General features: G+C 40.1%; 1 protein-coding gene across 1 annotated transcript; it reads left to right on the top strand.

Annotated features, from left to right (window-relative positions):
- Positions 1 to 660: 660 nt before the first annotated feature.
- On the top strand, positions 661 to 21185 carry METAP2 (methionyl aminopeptidase 2). Its single transcript, XM_066633379.1, has 11 exons — positions 661 to 885; positions 2557 to 2661; positions 7806 to 7871; positions 9485 to 9587; positions 12792 to 12953; positions 13527 to 13708; positions 13790 to 13884; positions 13982 to 14078; positions 14710 to 14813; positions 16547 to 16662; positions 18617 to 21185. The coding sequence occupies exons 1-11, from the start codon at positions 720 to 722 to the stop codon at positions 18867 to 18869; spliced, it is 1449 nt and encodes a 482-aa protein (XP_066489476.1). The 5' UTR covers positions 661 to 719; the 3' UTR covers positions 18870 to 21185.
- The last annotated feature ends 921 nt before the right edge of the window (positions 21186 to 22106 follow it).

The raw sequence follows: 22106 nt of genomic DNA, 5'->3' as shown, positions 1-22106 counted from the left end.
ATACAGTAATTATCCTTTTGTCAAAACAAACATTGCTTTGTTGCCATTTTTCTGTTTGGGTTTTTAAAAAAAAGTTTCCTCCTTAATGATTTTTTTCTTGTTTTTGGAAAAAGAAAAAAAGTTGTTTAATAAAGTTGAACAAAAACAATAAAATGAAGTTTGATAAAAATAACAAAAATACAATAAAAATAACAAAAATACAATAAAAATAAATTACAGTTGAATAAAAAAGAATAAAAATAAAAAGTTTAATAACAGAAATAAAAATATAATAAAAATAAAAATAAAATGAAGTTTAATAAAAAAATATGTAAATAAAAATTTACATTTAATAACAATAAAATGTAATAAAATAAAATGAGTTTAATAAACGTCATGTTAGACACACACATGTATATACTGTATGTATGTGTGTGTGTATACTGTGTGTATGTGTATGTATGTATATACACATACACGCATAGGCACACACAAACACTAAAGCCACGTGGTGGTCTCCTTCAGAGCAGGGAAGACTCCCGACCAATCAGAAGCCAGAGCCGCGGTCCACGTGGGCCGCCTGGCCGCGCCACAGCCAATGAGCGGCGTCGCCGCACGTGACTGAGGCGCGGAGTCCTCCAGCCTTCCCGGCGTGCTCGGCGCCATCGAGAGCTGGGCGGAGCGGCCGCCGGTCTTGCGCGCGCGCTCTGTGGTCGTGGGAGCGGCGGCGCTGCAGCGACATGGCGGGCGCGGAGCAGGCGGGCGGCCCCGCGGAGGAGAAGCACCTGAACGGGGAGCTGCTGCCGCCGGAGACCGACGAGCGCGAGGGCGCGGCGGGGCCCGGCGCCGACGAGGGCGCGCGGAAGAAGCGCAAGAAGAAGCGGAAGGGCCGCGGAGCCGCCCCTGGTACGAGCGAGCCCGGGCTGGGCTGGGCTAGGGGTCGTCCTGTCGGGGGCAGCTTCTCTGGGGGAGGCGTGGCTGGCTGGGGGCTGGAGGTGGGGAGGGGGGCTGGCTGGGGGTTGGTGTGGGGAGAGGAGGGGGCTGGTGGGGAGGTGGGGGCTGGAGAAGACGCTGACTGGGGTGTTGGTGTGGGGAGGGGCCTGGAGAGAAGGCTGGCTGGGAGTCTGGAGTGGGGTGTTGGTGTAGGGAGGGGGGCTGGAGAAGAGTCCTGATGGGGGTCTGGTGTGGGGAGGGGGGCTGCAGAGCAGGCTGGCATGTTCAGCTGTCATGTTCAGAAGTGAGCACGTGAGAAGCAAAGAAGCCATGAGTATCGCAGGCTGCTCCCCATTAGGGTGACTTTGTTGGTGAAGGCAGAGAGAGGTGGAAGGGGCAACATTCGTATGCGAGGGGGCCTTGAAGCTTGTTCTTATTGGGCTCACCTTCATCTCCTCGCTCCTTGTACCAGGGCAAGATTTCTCATTAGTGGGTCTTTGATCTTAGTATGAAAGGGAGAAAAGTTGCAAGGTAATTACAGGTAGATTACCCATTATCCAGACATCGGAAATCCATACATGTTTTGTGTAAGATTTTGGTCAGCCCATAGATGTACGCATTTGATTCCTGTTGTGTATGCAGTGTTAGGCAGAAATGTTGTAGTGTAGACTCTAGAAGGTCTTCTGCTCATTCCCACTTCCAGGTAGAGGTTGCAAGTTCCGTTCTCTGCTTTGTGGTCTGTGCATGGTTGAAAAAAGAGGCTGGCAGACACCCATATGGGTCACAGTGAAAGAAGCGTTTCTCATATTTTCAGATTAAAGCCATTTCTGCCCAACGTTGCATATATGCAACAGGGACCAGATGTGTACATTTGTGGGCTGGGCAAAAATGGGTAACTATTTCTGATTATTTTTCAAATTATTCTGAAATCTAGACTCCTTCCCATCCCAAACAGTCTGGATAAGGGATGCTCAACCTGTAGTTTCCTTGTTTTCCTGCAGCATGGCAAAGTAGAAATGTGAAGCAGAAGGGTTTGAGTTGGTGTATAATGTAGTCAAATGGTTTCCTTTTCAGTACAAGGAGTACCTAGTACCAGAGAGGGAGATATTTGGATTTCTGACAATAGTTTATTTCAGTTGTCTCAAATATTTACAGTGCTGGTTCGCGTTGAATTGGACAATAGAATTGGACAACTGAGAAAGTAGATACATTAAATAGTTCAGTGGTTCTCACACATTTAGCATCAGGACCCACTTTTTAGAAAAAGAATATTGTCAGGACCCACCGGAAGTGATATCATTGAGCAGGGAAATTTTTAACAATCCTAGGCTGCAATCCTACCTACACTTACCCAGGAGTAAGTCCTATTTACTATCATTGTTAAAAGCATATACATAGTAGCCTGTTAAAAGTACAGGTCTGTAACTTTTCCCCAAATGCAGTCACATGCTATGGTAGCATCAAGTCTAATATATTAAAAATAAAATATTGAAATGAATGGGGACCCACCTGAAATTGGCTCGCGATCCACCTAGTGGGTCCCGACCCACAGTTTGAGAAACACTGAAATAGTGAAAGCATCTTTATTAGATCTTTGCATTAGTACATGCCATGTCTTAAATGACCTGCTTATTTTGCAAACAGGGCAACAGGAAACTGAGAGAGACCTGGAGACAACAGTTGATGAGGTAACAAGGCAGTTGGATAAACAATCATTGGAAGAAAAGGAGAAAGATGATGATGATGAAGGCAAGTATCACTTGTATATTTCACTGATATATCGAATGTGAACATAAAAAATTCCTGTCATACTTTATGGAATTGCTGAAATGGGAAAAGAGGTTTTATTCTGAGGCACCTTTATATGGTTGCTTGGAAAGCTTTGTCTTCAGCTAAAACAGTTTACAGAATAGTCTTATTAACTCCAAAAAGATATATCACACTCACGCCATTTGGATTGCAGCCTTGGAAGGAGCAAAGCAATATTTAATTTATTTGATTTGCACCATGTCTTTCTTGCAGGGAGGTCATTAGTGAATATCAACTCTCCCATTTATCCTCACAGCAATTCTGTGAGATAATTTGGGCTGAGACAATCTACAGTCACTTTGAAAATTTTATAGTAATCATAACTCTGCATCATTTATCAACTGAAACATATGACTAACAGTCACACTATAAAATTGAGTTTGTTAAGCTTTCTGAAAAGTTAGTTATGCAAGGTGCAAAGCAAGGTGTAAACCTTCTGATGCAGGAATTAAAAAGAATGCATTTTAAGCCTTCTAAAACTGCCATTTACAAGATTATTTTGTAAATGCCAAACAATGGATTCCATCCTGTACAATGCAGTACCAATGGGAATCTATTTGCATCTGTAGATTATGGGCATATCTTCAATATGGTAGTGGATAGTCCTGATCGAGAAATGTGTGGGAAGAGCCACACAAAGCAAACCTCTTTTATAACTCTGGTTGATAAACTACCTAGAGCTTTCAAATAGCTTGTGAAGGAAGAGAAGTTTTTGAATGCCAATCAAAAGCATATGTAAAGTGGCTGTCTGGATCAAAGATATGGGCTTGTGTGTATGGAACTTGGTGTTTGAGTTGGCACTGAATATCTTGAGAATGTTTCTCTTTGATGATGATCTGTTAGAGGCTTTGTTCTAAGAGGTTATGTATCTAAAAATAGACAAAACATTTCATCTGAAATCAACTTGGGATACAGTCCAAGGTCTTCTTGCATAAAAGTTGTCCATAACTAATCAGAGTGAGTGTAAGAGCTTCATGGGTTATTCCTTCAAACTCAGGAAAGTCCTAGGAATAGAGATGCATAGCTGACTTCCCTCCACCCTGTTAAATAGCAGGTGTTCTGGTAGAACTCGAATTCTAATTTCAGATAATTCAGGTGTGATTGAATGTTAATCGATCAATTACAATGAAGGTGGTTCTGAGTGAGCAGGGCAGAAACCAGAACAAGTATCAACAGATACTATTGTGTGCAATTGGAGGAAGGCTAGATGATGGCTGGATAGAATAGTTACTTCATGTCATGCCATTTCATTATTTTTGATAATATATATATTTTGTACTTCCAATAAACAAATGATTCTGTTTTAAATAAAATAGCAAATGAAGGCTCTTGCGTTTCTTGGATTGAATCAAGAACTTTTCAGAGATGAGTCTTACTGTCTTTGTTTTGTAATAGAACAGTCATTTTATAGCCCATATTAAACGTATTTTTTGTAACTAAGTTCTGTTCAACTCAGTGGGACTTAATTCTTAATAGGTGTGTCTAAGATTGCAGCCTCAGTTAGAAATTGTGGCTATAGCTCTGGCAGAGGCATGGGAAGCTTGCAGCAATCCTCAAGGGCATGGCAGCCCAAATGCTTTGGCTTGCTGATTGACAAATTCCCCAGCAGTACTGCAAAAAGTCTGTAATAAGTGAATAGCAGCAGATATAGAACTGACTATTGCCAGGATCTTCAGTGGTTAGGTCAGTGGATGAGCAAACTATATGCCAGAACTTTGTTCTGATGTAGTGTAAATAAATTAAGTACAGTTCAAGGGCAAGAGAAATCTGATGCAATTTTAATTCACTAAAACGAGTACAGGTGTTAAGAAGCATTGACTATTTGAAGAACAAATGTATCTCTTTCAGAATGCAGTAGAAAAGCCTGGAATATCCTTAACATTAAAAATAGAGCACATGTTTAAAGTCTGCAAAATAAGATTAATACTTTAAAATGTATCAATTTAGCAAAAAGGTTTTAGGCTTAATTAACATTAATATCTTCACCCTGACTAAAGAAAACATGCACTGAGATTACTGTCAAAGTGCTGTAATTCTGAATTTTCAATAAACTGCATGTTTCAGTAATTGGTGGTTCCTTGACTAGCATGAGCTCTCTGAAGGCCACTGTCACCATTACCAACCAACCTCCTCTCTTTATGTTGTCTTCATCTCTCTATGAAACTGTAGAAATGAGGGACACTTGCTGATTTTATTTCTGTTATAGAAATGATAATTAAACATATAGGCAGTAGCTATTATAAAGAAAAGCATGCATGTGAACAGAAAGAATTATCAGTGTTGAATAGTATATGATTTGCCATTGTGTTGCCCTGTTTTTTAATTGATTTCCAGTATGTTGTTGATCTGTTAGTAGTTATTTCTTGAAGCAGATGACATTCATGCCCCGCTAATGGTAGAACATTCTGGTTCATGGTTCCTCACAAGGATGCCTGTAGAATGTTTTGTTTTTACTTTTGGCCACTTGAACACACACAGGTATTTGCCCTTAGGCCGTGGAGGTTTAGAATGAGGAAGCATGTGAACTTACCCAGACAATTTTTACTATTTAGCATATCCCAGAGAATATCCCAGAGGTTCTTAATGTGCAGTCATAACCCAGTGGACAAAATAGGACTTTCTTCTGAGTAAACCTGGTTAGGATTGTGTCTTTAGTCATAAAATGACTTTACATGTGCACAGAGTATGAAAAATTTTGATACTTCCTACAATGCCTAGAACAGCTTGTGTGAAGTACACTTAGTAACAACTTCCCAAGCTCTTGACTAGCATCAGTGGTTTTAATACATGTACATATGGTTCTGCTGACTTTCATCTTGTGCTACTGAGTTTATGCTTGTATAATTAATGCTGTGTTTATTAGTTTAGACTGTTTTATTGTTTTTAGTGTGGTGTTGTAAGCTGCCTTTAAGACTTTTTATAAATGGAAAGGTAGGATAGAGATGTTTTTATATTTATATATTTAAGTATACGTTAAGTCATTTCTTCCCAACGTTGCATATACACAACAGGGATCAAATGTGTATACCTGTGGGCTGGGAAGAAGTGGGTTAAAATGATATATACTTGTATATGGGCGTCCCAATACATCTGAGGAGATACATTCCTGTTGCTACTATGGATAGTAGCGAACCCTACTCAAATTCCCCAGTTGCACTCATGACTCACCTCTCTTTGTTTGCAAACACTTTGCAAAAGGAAGTTTTTGGAACCAGAAGCAGAAAGCAAGAACTGAGACTTGTAGCTGCTAGCTAGAGGAAGTGACAGTAAGAACAGGAAGTGGAATTTAGTGTTCTTGCTGTTTGTTTCCTCTGCTGTCCGCTTCCTGTTACCGTTCTCACTGTTGCCTCCTCCAGCATTCTTCTAGCAGCTAAAAGTCTAGGTTCTCACTCTTCTTTTTGTAAACGAAAAGGGGCAAGTCATGAGTGCAGTGGGGGGAATTTGAGAACTGTGGATATGGGACCCTGTGGATATGGAGAGGCCATATATCATTTTAATGTATACTTAAATATATAGTCATACCATGGTTCCTTAGGTGGTCACCATGGCTCCTGAAGTGATAGTATTCAAGAGACATGCTGCATTTATAGGAAGTATGGAGACATAACTGTGCTGTGTGTACATCCCCTATAATACATGAAAGCAGTTGGCTTCATGTCCTGCACTATGTACATGCAGCATACATGTAATTTAAAACCAACAAACAAGTTAGTATCGGATATTATGGCAGACATAAAGCTATGGTTTGTAAACGCCGTGATTTGGCGTAATATCATTTGTTCATTCATGTGTCTTGTGATTGTTCTGGAAATCTAGTTTTTGGAAGATTTTACAAAATATAGTTTGCTAGGATGGCCAAATTTGCAGTATGAGTAATGTGCAGTATATACAGGCATATCCCTTTTGTTTTCTGTAGTACATAATGTATTCCTAAGTGTGCTACCCAAAATGAACATGCTACATGCAGTGACCAGCACACATGCTCAAGTCTCCACAGACTTCTGGTGTCATAAGATCATGTGAAAAGCCGCTATGGCCTCCATGAAATCGGTATAGAGTAAAGGCACTTAGGGTTGCAGCTATAGATAATCTTTGTCTCAAATGGTGCGTATGATCTGGTGGTGTTCTGTAAGACACAAAATTTGCTTAAGAATATACATGTGAAGGTACTAGGTCACCCACTCACTAAGGCTGCAATCCTAACCACATTTTCCTGAGAGTAAGACCCATTGAACAAAATAGGACTTACTTCTGAGTAGACTTGGTTAGGATTGTGCCCTATGTCCTCTTTTTTTCTTTGTGTGTATGTATGCACAAGACATGGTTAGAAGGAGCTTTATTGTGTGGGCAGGCTGACAACACCCACCTACAAGTCCGCACAGTGTCAGCCCAACAACACTATTTGTTGCATTTTGTGCTGCAGGTGCATCACACTGCATTGCAGAGACTTTTTTGCAGGAAGCGGGCAGGACTGCATCGCAAATTACAGCAGTCTTCTCAGTACAGTGTGGTGTGATCCAGTTACCTGATATCAGCAGGGCTTGTGCTAAAAGTTTGCTGTGTCTGCATCGGTAAGTTATCCCACTTCTGAAAGAAAGTTCCATGCAGGCTACAGCATGCTATAATGGCAGCATGCAGTTGAGGCTTGTCAGGCTGCCATTATGTGATTTTGATTGTAGCTTGAAACTGTGTCTAGTATTTTTATCCTGCCTTTCCACTCTGAACAGAGATGCTCAAGGCAAGTTGCATCCTGTGGACAAACAGGACATAATAAAAATATGACAGCTGCATTCAAATCAAGCCATACTCAGGGGAGAAAAAAGGGCAAGTTGGGTCAAAGGCTTGCCAGATACAAAATGTCTTTAACCTATGGTGGAAGACTAGCAAAGAGGGAAACAAATGGATCTCTCATGGCAAGGAGTTCTACATCCTGGGCACTGCAATGAAGTACATCTGTAGTTGTGACCGGTTTTTTTTTCCCTTGCAGCAGTGGAATGATGCCTACCTATTCATAAGTGGTTGAGCTACATTCCACAGTTATCGTGTGTGTGCATTACAAAAATTTATACGTTTGTCTTCTGTAGATGGTGAAGGCGAAGGTGATGGTGCAACAGGGAAGAAGAAGAAGAAAAAGAAAAAGAAGAAAGGACGTAGGTGTCGTACTTGCACTGTGCGGACTTGACTTCTGTTCATGCTGTATCGCTGAATTTTATATGTGCTGCTGCTTAAATGGAACAGCCATTGGCCTGCCTCACCTGCTATTATCTGGCAGTAACCTACTCTTGGATAGAAATCTATCCCTTCCTTACCTTCTGTGAGCTTTTTAACTGGAAATGCCAGGGCTTAAATCTGTATACAAAACTTGTACTCCACTACTGAGCTTTGACCCTTTCCCTGTAAGTTTTCAACTTCATTTTTTTAAAAAGGTAACAAAAAACAATTATGAGCTAGTGTGGTATAGCGACTAAGAGAATGAGCTGTAGAATCAGAATTTCCCTGGTTGAAATCTCGCCTCTTACTTAAACTCCTATGGTATGACCTTAGGCAAGCATTTTCCTTTGTGCCTCAGGTACCCAACTGCAATATGGGTTCAGTAATACTTACCCTACTGGGTAGTTGCATCAAGTTAATACAAATAAAGTGCTTTGCATTTGTAAAGCAATATACAAATGTGATTAAACTTTCCCTTTATAATTCTGTCTTCCTTTTTCAAAAAACAAGTAGTAGTTTTAATGGAGTTGCATTGGAGGGGAAGGGTTGTGACTTCTTAGCAACTGTTGGCCTTCTGGCCATTGGATGGTTTTGTGCTGTTTGCCCTTCTGTTGCAGATGGACTTCTAGGTGGGAGGAGGCACTTGCTCCTTGTAGTTAGGAGTTTGCTCTGCTCATTATGCAGGGTCAAGGTAACTCACAGTTGTGGTGGAATTTCCTTGTTCTCTTAAACTTACACAGGCAGTACTCTGCATATTTCACAGGGACAGAAAATAGGAACATCTCGTGTACTTGTTACATCCCTATAACACAGAGGCTCACTGCCGAAGTTGTTCTTCCCTTCCAACATTTGAGTATTGCTGGAAATTTTTCTCCTCCTGCTATTTGTCTTATTTGTCTTCAGCTTATAAACCCCCCCTTTAAACTATTTTGCGCAGACCTTTGAAACAAAGTTGTTGATATGTTGACCGCAACTGCTTTGTGTTTAACTTAACAGTGTTAAAGAGCTGAATAGAATGTCATCCACCTCTGCATACCTCATAGATGTTACTTACAGAGACTTGTGGGGGAGCAGGACTAAAATCTGAAGAACTCTCATGAGCTTGTGTGTACACAATAACCACATTTAAAAGGCCCTTCCCCAAAACACAAAGTGGAATTAGGTACTAGCCAAGATTGATACTTGAAGATATGGTCCATCCTGGTAACTTTTGTGGGGAGTGGGGGGGGGCAGAGTTTTTGTAGAAATTATTGTTGATAATATTGTAGATACACTTGTAGTTCAAGTGTTTAAGGAAAGTGATTGGTCTGCATAAGCCAGGCCTTTTGGCTAAGACTGGATCATTGCTGTTCTTTTACAGTTGCCAAAGGTACTCAGAATTGACTAGAGGGTCATTTGAGGTTATTGTGGCATGTGTTCTGTTCTGAGTTCAAATCCAGGCAGGAGACAAGTTAGTGTGGTGTGCTTTTTTAAAATACAAGCTTATGTACTGAAAATGTCACAGCTAGAACATGGATTATGAGAGGTTCTAATTCTACTTTTCACCCAACAGCTAAAGTCCAGACAGATCCTCCATCGATTCCAATATGTGATTTGTTTCCCGGTGGGGTATTTCCAAAAGGTGAAGAATGCGAGTATCCAACAACACAAGATGGGTATGTATCCTGTTGGGAGTTTTAAAATACACAGATCAATAAACTGCAATGTGTATTGATAAGATTAATTTGTGTAGAATCAATTAACTGCTTATATTGCATTTGAAAAAGTTCAGAAATACTTCAAAGATCATCCCTTTTGTTTTAAAGAATCATGTTATTACAACATGCATCCTACAATTTTATCACACTGATGTATTGTTCTCATGGTATGTGTGTGGATCTTAAGCCCTACGCAGGTGTTATGTTTTCTGGGCAGGCCAAACATGTGACAGGTGTGCAGCAGGATTGCACCCTTTACCCATCTTCTCTGATGATGGTGTGCTAGCTAGTGCCACTTTCCCCACATTCTTTGTCTCCTTTAACATTCTGGGTTTCTCAGTCTCAGGGAGATACTCTACAGCAGTGGTTCTGACCCTTTTTAGCCCGGGACCCACTTCTGAGAATGACTGTCTGGGGCCCACCGGAAGTGATGTCAGCAACTGAAATGCCAGAAGTGACATCATCAAAGTGACATCACTGTGATGTCAGAGCCGGAAGTGATGTCATCAAGCAGGAAGTTCTTGCCTAGAACTCAAACTGTAAATGACAAGAGACAGTATTCCAGCTCAGAAGCTTCTTCCAATTCTCCCTGCCCCACTACCATTGCTATCAAGCAAAAAATAAAACTACATCTGGAACAAAATACTTGTATTTATTTACTACTGTTTTTATTTCTGTCTTTATTTACAAAATCTCAAGCTATTTCTTGTATTGCACTTGAAACTAACAAACATTGATGCGGCTATTGATACTGTGCTCAGCACTAGCCAGAAACAAGCACACTCTACTCATGCACCTCAATGCAAGAAGTAGCTTGAGCTTTTGTAAATAAAGGAAATAAAAACAGTAGTATCCCCCTCAGAAGGAAGGTAAGCAGGGTTGCTTCCCCTCATCTCCCCCAAGCATAAGCACGTCTACTCAGAATTGATTCCCATTATTGGCAATGGGGCTTATTCCCAGGTAAGAGTAGACAGAATTGCAGCCTAAGAGAGAAGTGAGAAGAGGGGAAGGGTGCACATCAGAGAAGCGGCTGGGGGAGCAGCACTCTCCCTGGGTGCTCACCCTCACATGCCAGGTTTGCCCTCCCTCCCCCCCCAGCTGCTCTCTTGGCAGCTAGGCAACTAGGGATCCCCCCTCACCCCTGTAAAGATATAAAGAGAGAATGTGCTAGCCAGGGCAGGAAAGGATCGTGGCTTCCAGGTGATTTCAGAGAGGGAGAGAGGTTGTGATGCAGAGGACGAGAACCGCAGTGGGGCGGTGGCGGCGATGCTGCTTTCAAGGCAGGCTCATAAGAGGGGAGATCACGCGCATCTGTCTCTACTCACCCAAGCCCTGTGTTCAGGTCTCCGCCTACACTCTCCAGCCCAGTCCAGCTGCGGGGGGCGGGGGGGGGCGGGGAGCTGCTCTGTCTTGCAACCCCGAGGCAGCCCATCCCATCAAGACAGCCAAGTTTGGTGTGAAGAAACCTGGCTGGCTCATCCATGTCTCTCCCAGTCCTTCTTTGCCTGCAGTCCAAGCCTGCACTCTGCGTTTGGCCCCCCCTGAGGGAAATCTGCAAGTGCAGAGGGAGGTCCAGCTGGAAGGCAGCAGCATGCTTTCTGGGGAAAAGCGGCACACTGCTTTCTTTGCACACGTGCAAGCCGCTCTTAGTTACGTCTCAATGCCGGGAAGCTTAAAACAGCGATGCCCAGGCTTTGCCCACTTCCAAAATGGCGCTGCCTAGGTCTTTTGCCATCTTCCAAGATGGCTTCCGCCAGCATCTCGTGACCCACCAAGTGGGTTCTGACCCACAGTTTGAGAACCACTGCTCTACAGACTAGTACTAAAAATGGGCAGGGGGTTGGACGGGCATTGTTACCATGTGCAATTCCACTAAACTCCTCATGCAGTTTGTTGTCCATACAGTTTGTGATGCCTGAATAGGGCTTTAGAGAACTCCCTTCTTTAGAACTCTGTGTGGTTTGAGTTTTTTGCTTCTGTTGGTATGCAGCTTTGCATAATAAAACAACTTTAAATTTGCACGCACCATGTACTTGGGAATTTTCTTGAGCAAAGAATACATGGTAAAGTTCAGGTTTGAGTTATGAGTGGAGCACACATGTAACTATGGTCTTGCCAGCAACACAAACTTCAGTGTAGGGCCAGTCCTTATTAAGGCTGTGCTTGTCCATACTTTGCTTTCAAATGCGTAGCCTGGCTTTTTTGTATGTATATAATTTGGACGTGACTGTGATCATGTAGGTATTTGACAGATGGGTCCTGTGGATAAATAATGGTGTGTGCGTAAGGGATTTAAGAGCTGATGTAGTATAGTAGTTAACGAACTGAGCAGTGAATCGTGATGCGTGTGGTTTGAATTGCCCCTTTTGGCAATATAGGAATAATAAAACTTGAAAGTATTACAAGATAATTTTTGTGATGTACTTTGAATGCTCAAAAGCTCTGTATAAATACAAAGTATTGTTCAATGTTAACACTTCCACTTAGTGCCTGAAAGAGTCCTTAGTGCTTTCACTTTGGTCTGCTTTACAAGCTTTCTGATTCCCAGTGGTCTCTACAGTGAAGTCCCAAAAACAAGCAGATAGGTTTACAGGTCCTTTCTTCCTGACAGTGGCTGGGGCAGCCTGCCCACCTCCTCCTCTTTGTGTTCCTGCCCCCCTTCAATCAGGCAGTGCCTGACTGAATCTGGTTTAAAGCATTGTTTTGAGTGGTGGCACTTGAAAGTAAATGGGTAACCATGCATTGACTCTGTGCCCCTTTGGATCTTGGCTTTACTGAACTGACACAATAGCTTGAGTGATTGCAAGGATTTTTCTAGTAAGCCACCTACAGTCTAAGTTGTGCATTAAAACATTTTTTCTACCTCTGGTACTTGAAGGCTTAGGCTGCAATCCTGTGCACTCTTTACTTGGAGTAAACCCAATTGAACACAGTGGGGCTTATTTCTGAGTAGACATGCATAGGATTGTGCTGTTAGACAACAAACAGCACAATCCTTGGCATGTCTAATCAGAATTCCCATTATGTTCAGTGGGGCTCATTCCCAGGAAAGTGTGCATATGATTGCAGCCGACTACAAGCTTTTCCCAGTTGTCAGAGTTAGTGTGTAATTTAATGATGACCTGTGACCTGCATAACGTCCCTTGTATTGTAACATTAAAGGCGAACTGCTGCTTGGAGAATCACAAGCGAAGAAAAGAAAGCACTAGATCAAGCAAGTGAGGAGATCTGGAATGACTTCAGAGAAGCTGCTGAAGCACACAGACAAGTGAGGAAATACGTAATGAGCTGGATCAAGCCTGGAATGACAATGATAGATATCTGGTGAGAATAAGACTTTCACGGAAAAAAAAACTTACATAAAATATTTTTAGTAAGGTACCCTTCAAGAGTTGAAATCTTTGATGGGTTACTTAAATGTGCTTCCTTGTTTAGGAGAGTAGATGTGCTGTTTCAGTATGTCAGCCTGGTCCTTCTCTAGAGCTCATGCCAGGTGATACCGATCTCAGTAATTATCTCACTCATTACATAGAATGTAATGCTTAATTAGAGCTGTGTGTTAAAAACAACAACAGCAAGCCCAAAAGATTCTGCATATATTGTTCTTTTGCATAAGTGTCTGTATCATCCATGAGGCTGGGAGCAATTAACAGCATGATAGATGAGCCATGTTGTGTCCTTCAGGAGTGAGGCAGGACCTAAGTGTTTAAATATTTGTGGTATAGCCGGAGATATGGTACTTTGTTGGCAGAAAAACTGTAAGAATGTTGTCTGCACCATGCTTAGCAAAAGAAACAGTTGCGTTGTTTTGAAGCTTGCAAGATGTAGCTTATGGGCACCTAAATAAATCTTTGTGAAACAAATCCTCTCATGTAACAGAAAACTTTGCTTTTCTAGTGAAAAACTAGAAGACTGTTCACGGAAGTTGATAAAAGAGAATGGCTTAAATGCTGGGCTTGCATTTCCCACGGGTTGTTCTCTGAATAACTGTGCGGCCCACTACACTCCCAATGCTGGAGATCCAACTGTATTGCAGTATGACGATATTTGCAAGATAGATTTTGGAACACACATTAGTGGTGAGTTTTCTCTCGTTCATTACGCAGCCTGATTATTTAATTGAAGGTGAATTATTTTATCGAATTTGTATCTGATTTCAGGTCGTATCATTGACTGTGCTTTTACTGTCACATTCAATCCAAAATATGACAGGCTGTTACAAGCTGTAAAAGATGCAACTAATACTGGAATAAAGGTATACTCTTCAAGAAAACTGTTGGCTTTCATTATTGTTTACACAGTCTGAATGGAAGATAATCACTTTTCACAATGTGTCTTGTGTGTGATAACAGCGTGCTGGAATAGATGTTCGTCTTTGTGATGTTGGTGAGGCTATCCAAGAAGTTATGGAATCTTATGAAGTCGAAATTGATGGCAAAACGTATCAAGGTAAGTGTTCCCACCTCTCATACATATTTTTACAAACACACGAAGGCTTTTGTGGCTGGATGAGTCTAAAACATAATTTAAAATGTTCCAAGTCTTCAAGCCACAGATAAAAACACATTGTAGCATCTACATTTCTCTTTCATTGTAGCACCCAGCATTTCTCTTTCAGCTGTGGCAAGTGACATCTGTAGACATTTGTAATAGCTGTGGAAACATCTTCAGTGTGTTACAAAGAAGGATACAAAGTTCTTTGTAACCCTCTGAAGATACTTTCCACAGTTGAAAGTGGGGACTTGATCCTACAGTGTTTTTTTATCCATAACTTGAAGACTCAAGTAACATTTTTAGATACGGATTTTTGTCCCAAGGACATTTGAACTAATCATAATTCCAACTAAAGTGTGTGAGTATGTTCCATCTCTATGACTTGACTATTGATTTACAATTATGCCTACAAGAATGATGATTTGAGACACACCTTTTTGGTATACTTTTTGTATACTTCAAAGTATTTAGGAGTGATATATTGTCTTCTAGAAGTTGAAACCATTAAAAAAACTATTATTAAAACAAAAGTGCGAGTTGTCTAGTAGTTGCATTATTTTATCGTGCCTTGTATTTTATATAACAGTGAAATCAATCCGCAATCTGAATGGGCACTCTATTGGGCCATACAGGATACATGCAGGAAAAACAGTCCCCATTGTGAAAGGAGGAGAAGCAACAAGAATGGAAGTAAGTAGATGAGCCTTATATCCTGATGCTTAGGAGTCCCACCAAATTCAGTGGAGTATATTCTGCAGCCTTGAACTTCATGAGTGCTTGTAAAGGATTGCAATTCATTTTTTTCCAGTTTCCTGAATACTTTTTTATTTTCTTGATATACCATGTTTTTGTTGGAACCAGTCCCACAAGGCAACTTACATTAGAACAATATGTTGTATGGATAAAACCATAAAATGCTAGAACTATTTTAAGAATAAAATACTTCAAATTGGATCAAGTGCTTACTTCCCCTCTTTAAAAAAAAATGGACAATTCATACCTTCTTAGTCAGACAAGCCTTCTGACAAGCTTGGCCTTCTTAACATCCAGCTTTTACAGGCTTTTAGATACTATTATTGCTCTTCAGTGGTAAATTGTTTTATGGTTGTTTAAAACATTAAAACAAACTTTAAAAGTTTTATTTCTTTTTAGGGCAAAGTACAATTGTTTTAACTATGATTTTACTTTTTGGTACCTGCCCTTTTGTAAGCCATATTGAGTTCCTTTGGGCAGAAAGATGGGTTATAAATGCCATAAATAAATATCTAAATAATTTTGACTGTAAATTCCATTGAAATCAGACTTTATTTGTATGTATAGGACTCATATCTAAAGTGGGGGCTGGGGTGGGAGAACTTAATTTCAGGTATCTACTGTTGGAATATCAAGCTTTTCATGCCTTTTGCATATTTTTTGTTCCTTGGCAAAATATGTCCCTCTTTAGTAAGTACATGATAGCCACAAATTTTTGGCTGCCACTTAAACAAAATACTGTTTATATCTAAGAGTACATTGGATCAAACTGCTCTGTTAAACTTTATTGGATGTCAGTTCCATGTAAGCAAGGAACTGATACAATCAGGGTGACAGAGTTTGAGGATCTTTGATTTAGAGCAGTGTTCCCAAACCTGGGGGTCATGACCCCCAGGACAAGCATGCATGTTTTTGGTTGGGATGATTACCTCCTTAAGGAGGGTAGTGACCCAACTGGGGACCTGTAGGCGCCATTAGCATGGCACTTCTGGTTTTCGATGCCACCAAAAGTACATGGGTGTAAAAGGGGTTTTTTATTTGCGTGTATTTGGTGGTAGTGGCAGCAGCAAAACTCAGAAGTGCTGTACTACGGCACCTATGTGCCCCCAATTGAGTCGCTGCCCTCCTTAAGGAGGTAGTGTCCCAACCAAAGTTTGGGAACCACTGATTTAGAGCAACAATTTTTAGTGTTTCTCTTCCCACAGCACCCTGACCTCTGTGGTCTTCACCTCTTGTAATGTCACTTATGGGAGACTCTGCTGGGTTCTGTGACTGTTTCTGTAGCAGCTGTCTGTAGTAATGAATTGTCTGTCCCTCTTTCTCTGCCAGAGCAAAAATCAGCTATTTTCAAGCATTGTGCTACAGACTCCTCTGGCACACTGAAAATCGCTGATTTAGTGGAAGTGAATGGGTTTATTTTATATTTTGTGTGCTTGCTTTCTGTTCCTGTGCTTTGTAAGATTATAGCTGTGAGAAATTCAAGAAGGGAAGTCTGTTGTAGCAAAATGGTCTTGTGGCACCTTGAAGACTTAAACTTATGTCACAATATATTTATTACGTGGGCCAGTGCTGACATTGTCAGATGCAAGTGGATATACTTCTGAGACTTACTCTGTTTTAAGTACACTCTAGTATGCTTGTTGAATATCTGTGTATCTGTTTCATTTTAGGAAGGAGAAGTGTATGCAATAGAAACCTTTGGTAGCACAGGAAAAGGTGTGGTTCATGATGATATGGAATGTTCTCATTATATGAAGAACTTTGATGTTGGGCATGTGCCAATAAGGTTAGTCCTGCTTTTATTTTTTATAATAAAAATATCACTTTGGGTCTGTCAGTATTGTGGAAAAATATATCTTGGCTAATTCAAAACTTAGCAGATATATCTTGGCTAATTCAAAAGAATGCTAATTAGATATAGTATTTATGTGAAATGAATCTTAGTACATTTGTGAGACAATCCATAAACCTTTTAATGCTTAAAAAAATCACGAGAAATAGCTTTAAATTACTGTGCTTTAACCCCAGCGATTTCCAAGTAGGCTAAGGCTGCAATCCTAAACACACTTACTAAGTAGGTAGTGAGCCCCATTGAGCACAGTGAGACTTACTTTTGAGTAAACATGTTTAGGATTGTACTGAAGTGTCAAATGCAAATAAAGTGAACCCTTGATTTAACAGATTTCAGAAACAGGTTTTCTACTTCATTAAAAAACTAGTCATGTTTTGCACATGTACTTCTCCATTGACTTTAACTCATTTGGATTTACAATGAACCTTCACATTACGACAGTAATCTATTCCAGAGACCCCATTGTATTGTGAAAATATTGTAATGTGAATCCAATAAGCATTATTTTTGGGTAATTTGTTCCAGGACTGCAACTTTTGCCGCTGAACTAAGCCATTTCCCTCTAAAAAAATTATTTAAAAGGCACCTGCTATGTTTGTTATGGGCCATTCTGTTAAAAATGCTATCTGCTGAGCACTTGCAGGCTTTTACTTCAGCTATATCTTTCCCTCTATACATGATGATGCTGCTGGTACTGGCCTGAGACACTACGGAGCCTGCTGTGCTCCTTAGGACCATTGTTCTGTTTTTTAAATGCTCCTATCCAGGCTGAGATGCTACTTCCAAGACTTTATCTTCTGTCTCTCCTTCCTTCAAACACAGAGCTAGGCTGGTAGGAGCTGCTTAAAAGGTTTCCTTTTCCCTACCCCTTAATCTTTTCCTCAGCGCACACACACACTGACACAATGTTAACAAGAACTAAAAGGCTCCTTCAAAGCCTTGCATTTGCATTTGAATCTGCTCCTTCCTTCAAACACACTTTACCACAATTTTAAACACACTGTTATTGACTGAGATGCTACCAAATGCTTGTGGTCCCTGATTGGCTTATCCGTCACCCACAAGGTTCTGTTGGAGGCAATCAGTAAGCCCATTGTACAGAGAATAATCTAGTGAGCTTTGTTTTGTCTCAGAGCTTTATCGTAAAGTGATTTGAGCCCATCCTAAAGTGGAGACCAGTTACAGTAACTGACCTTTGGTGTTAATGGAGACCCCTTCCTCCCATTTAGTCTGTTCAAATTGAGGCTTCACTGTATGTCATCTTAAATAGCCTTGTGAATCACATTCTTTTATATCCTGATAGTTTAAAGTATGAGAGCAAAGCTTAGGAAGCATTACAGCAAAGTACTGACAGTGCTATGGAGATTTCTAATGGGTACCTTATGAAACACAAGTGTACTTTCCTTGAAAATTTTCCTCTACTTGCTAGTATTGCAGTCATCTGTTAAAGAATACTGAACATATTCACAAAAAGGTTTATCATAACGGTTTTTAAAATTGAGGGCCCAATCTTATCAGTTTTCCACCACTGATGTAGCTGTGCTAACAGTGGTGGTACGAGTACATCCTGTGGTAGTGGTGGGCAGTCACAGATACTTCCTCACAAAAATTCCCTTGCCTCAGGGCTGCATTGGCGCTGGAAAATTGGATTGGGCTCTGAGTTTAACTGTATAGAAGCAAGTTCTGCCTGAGTTCTGAAGCTCTGGCAATATTTCCAGTCGAAACAGTAATGTAATGGAAAGAAGAATGTCTTTTTCTTCCTGAAACAAAAATATGCCCTGAATCTTGGTCTCAAGCAATGAATTATTGATGCCTGATAGCTTTTACAAGCAAATACTTCTCAGGCATTGCTTTGGTTTCTGCTAATTCAGTGCGCTCTTTCTTCTAGGCTTCCAAGAGCAAAACACTTGCTGAACGTTATTAATGAAAACTTTGGCACTCTTGCCTTCTGCCGCAGATGGCTAGATCGTCTGGGAGAAAGTAAATACCTAATGGCTTTGAAGAACCTGTGTGATTTGGGCATAGTGGATCCATACCCTCCACTATGCGATATTAAAGGCTCATACACTGCACAGTTTGAGCATACCATATTGTTGCGCCCAACATGTAAAGAAGTTGTCAGCAGAGGAGATGACTATTAAAATGTCAAGGCCATTACCTCACCTATGTACTTCAGGCTCTGTTGGAACACATTATGCCACAATAAATTTGCAGTCTTTTAACAGTGGACCCTATGTGATGACTTTCCGTGTTTGGAAAGAAAGGAATTTAAATCAAAGGCAAGTTCTCTAATGTAACTAACCAAGGAAAACGGCTTTTGGGGCCTCTAGAATATTTCAGAAGTTACTTCTATTTTTTTCTTTTTGGGGAAATATGCTATAAATCGCAATTTTTAGTTTGGAATGAGTTATACATTTTGTTTGGAATATTTCTGAGAAGGCTTTTCAAATATTTATATTACCATATTCCTACTTGAATGCTTTGAATGACTACACCTGACTTCTGCACCTAAGTTCTCTCTGGTATTGCCTTTTAAACTTCCTGGAATCCATTTTGTATAAAAAAGAAAATAAAGACAGATTTTCAGATCTAAAACCAAATATGCTTTTTAGAAATCTGTTACAGTCCTTGGCAGGAGTATACTGGAAAAAAACCCTATTAAATGTTTTAGGAATGTGCATTTTTAGTATCTATTTACTAATGGAACACTGCAAGTAGTAGAGCAGCTTAGCAAAATTGTGCACTGCATAGTAAAAGTGTAAAACTGTATACTAAGGGTGTCCTATGAAGCCCAGATTACGATAGGTCAGCTTTTCTAATATACAAATTAGTAACTCTTATGAGTTGGGGGCTTAGTCCCATTGAACATGGTGACACTTGCTTCTGAGAATATTAAGAATTCATCTCTATTTTCATTTGAGCTTCATAGGGCATGTCCTGTCTCAAAGTACATAAATCTCACTCCCTGTGTTGGCCTGGTCATGGCAGTAAAGGAGCGATCCACTCCTGTGAGTTTGAGGTTTGTCTTTGAGTTATGACACTCACTGCCTTTTCTGAAATGTACCTGATTTTGCCTGCAGCACATTAGCCTACACTGTATAACTAAATTGATAAGTTCTTTGAGTAGTAGTCTTAACACATTTATCTTTCTGCCATTCCTTGATAAATCTACTAACCGCTATCATAAAACTTAACCAGTTTAACCTGATTATGAGAGGTTACTTACATTAGCAATTCTGTTCTACAATATTGTGAGTATCAAAACGTTTGTGTGAATGTTCTTCAGTGTCCAGAAACTACATTATATTTGCTTGTGTTAACACTTATGAGAGTTCTTTCACTGGAAATCTTTTTTAAAAAAAAGCTTAATTAGGTGCTGTTCTCTTGTACCAGCTAATGGTTGGGCGGGTGAAGTTAAAAATGAAATGGGAAGGTTTAAGCTTACCTGTGAATTCTCCTTCTCAGTGATTCCAGTCAAAGTCAGTGTGGCAGGTCTGTATAATTACACTTGGAGGGTTTTCTCTACGTGGTGTGCTCTTAGACACATTAATCCTGCAAAACCAGAACTTGCTAATGTGGGGATGTGATGACAGAGCCCTACCTCTGATTGCAGAAACCTGATGTTTGAGGGTGGCAGTGCTCAACCCCTTATCAAAAGCTGAAGTCCAAGCCCTGACTGAAGAATTCAAGAAGGTCCCAAACCCTGGACTTTGCAGGATTAAATTATTGCATTGAAACAATTATGCTAGGCAGTGGATTACTTCTGTTCAAGCAAGTGCAAATCTCCAAGTAGAAAAGTTAAATTTTGTTATATGGCACTGGTTGACTGTTCATAAAGTAAATTTTAGTACTTGCCAAGTAACAAAGAGGCACTGATCAGTATTGTAAACTGTAAGTTATGCTTTGTTGGAGTTATGGAATGAAGTGAAGTGCAGAGCTTGACTATTTATGTATCTGAATAATTTGAATTGGCTCTCAGGTTTTCTCTACTTTGTAATGCTACTTATAAATGCAGTGCAATTTGATGGGGGCTTGTAGTCCCATCAAAAGACTGTCTTTTGTTTGTAAAACAGTATACCTTAGTTTTCTTTAACTTCTAGCACTTGCTATATATACCATTGCATTAATGCAACAACTTTTGATTATACCAGTTTCTTTAATTCTACAAGCTAGATAAGGGATTCTTTTTTAGGTAGCATCCACCCTAGTTATGAGAAGTGTTATCCAATCTTTTGCCTGTCCCAGTACAAGTGTCTATTCAGCTTTTAACAACTGTAATAGGAAGAATGCTATATCATTTTTATGGAAGCATTTGACTGCCAAGAGACCAACTCTGTCAATACTTGCTCTGTAAATTCTTTTGAAAATGTCAGAATATTTGCACCCAGGTGTTAAGACATGGAGAGAAGATTCTCAGGGCATTATATAAATTAAATATATGGATATGGTTTGTCAAATTGTGACTTGAAAACTTTCCTTGGCATGGAATTTGCAGAGTCTTTCCCATAACTTGAAACCGAATCACCATCTTGTGACAAGTTCTGCCAGAAAAGCACCTGAACTCAATTGAAGTTCAGACCAATATACTGGAACATCTTTAAAACACGCTGTAGTCAAATGTTGCTAAAAGTGTAAGTAAAAGTAGTCATATGAAATTTCTGCAAATCTTATCGAAGCTTAGAACTGACTTGCCTTAGTTCTGTGCCCCTATATTGTTCTTCTTTCCTTTCTATATTTCCTTTCTTTCCTTTATTTCCTGAAGCAGATGCTAAAGGCATCTAGGTTTTTCCCATATTCTCCCTCGTCTACCATTTAGCTGAGTTCTTTTCTTGTTAATTGTGTCCTTTCTGTCCTTCCTCACCCCCCTTCTTTGCTTAGCAGAAACCCAAGTATTTTCAGAGAGTCTTTTCTTGCTTTGAGTATTATGTTCTGTCGAGATCTGTGTCGTGTAGGCACATTGAGTGCTCAGTACTGAGCTACTGAAAGCTGATTGTGATTCTGTTTTGAATTCCTTTTCTATTTTCATGGTACATGTGATCCTTGTCTGAGTTTCTCTCAGGACATTGTAGTTATCCCTCACAGACTGTTCTCTCTCTTATATTGATGCTTACTCAGTCTTGAGTTAAATAAGATTCCTTTAGTTCACTCTCATCTGTGGATACAATTCTTATCACATTGCCAATTTTTTCTCTATATAGTGTACTGTAATACTACCTGTTAATGAGATTTCCCCCATGGGGCTCACAAACTACATTTCTATCCCACCTTTCCTTCAGAGAGCTCAGGATAGCATTTATTTATTATTTATATACCATGTTACTCAGACAAGACAGTTTATAGGCAGGCTAATCATAAACCCTCTTTTTTCAAATGGGGTT

Source organism: Tiliqua scincoides, chromosome 7 (genome assembly GCF_035046505.1).
Source record: "Tiliqua scincoides isolate rTilSci1 chromosome 7, rTilSci1.hap2, whole genome shotgun sequence".
Lineage (NCBI taxonomy): Eukaryota > Metazoa > Chordata > Lepidosauria > Squamata > Scincidae > Tiliqua > Tiliqua scincoides.
This window is presented reverse-complemented; position numbering and strand designations above follow the sequence as displayed.

Coding starts and splice junctions, on each gene's coding strand:
- METAP2 (XM_066633379.1), top strand. CDS start 720: ATGGCGGGCGCGGAGCAGGCGGGCGGCCCCGCGGAGGAGAAGCACCTG. Junction 2,662..7,805: donor GAAAGATGATGATGATGAAG/GCAAGTATCACT, acceptor TGTCTTCTGTAG/ATGGTGAAGGCGAAGGTGAT. Junction 9,588..12,791: donor TATCCAACAACACAAGATGG/GTATGTATCCTG, acceptor GTAACATTAAAG/GCGAACTGCTGCTTGGAGAA.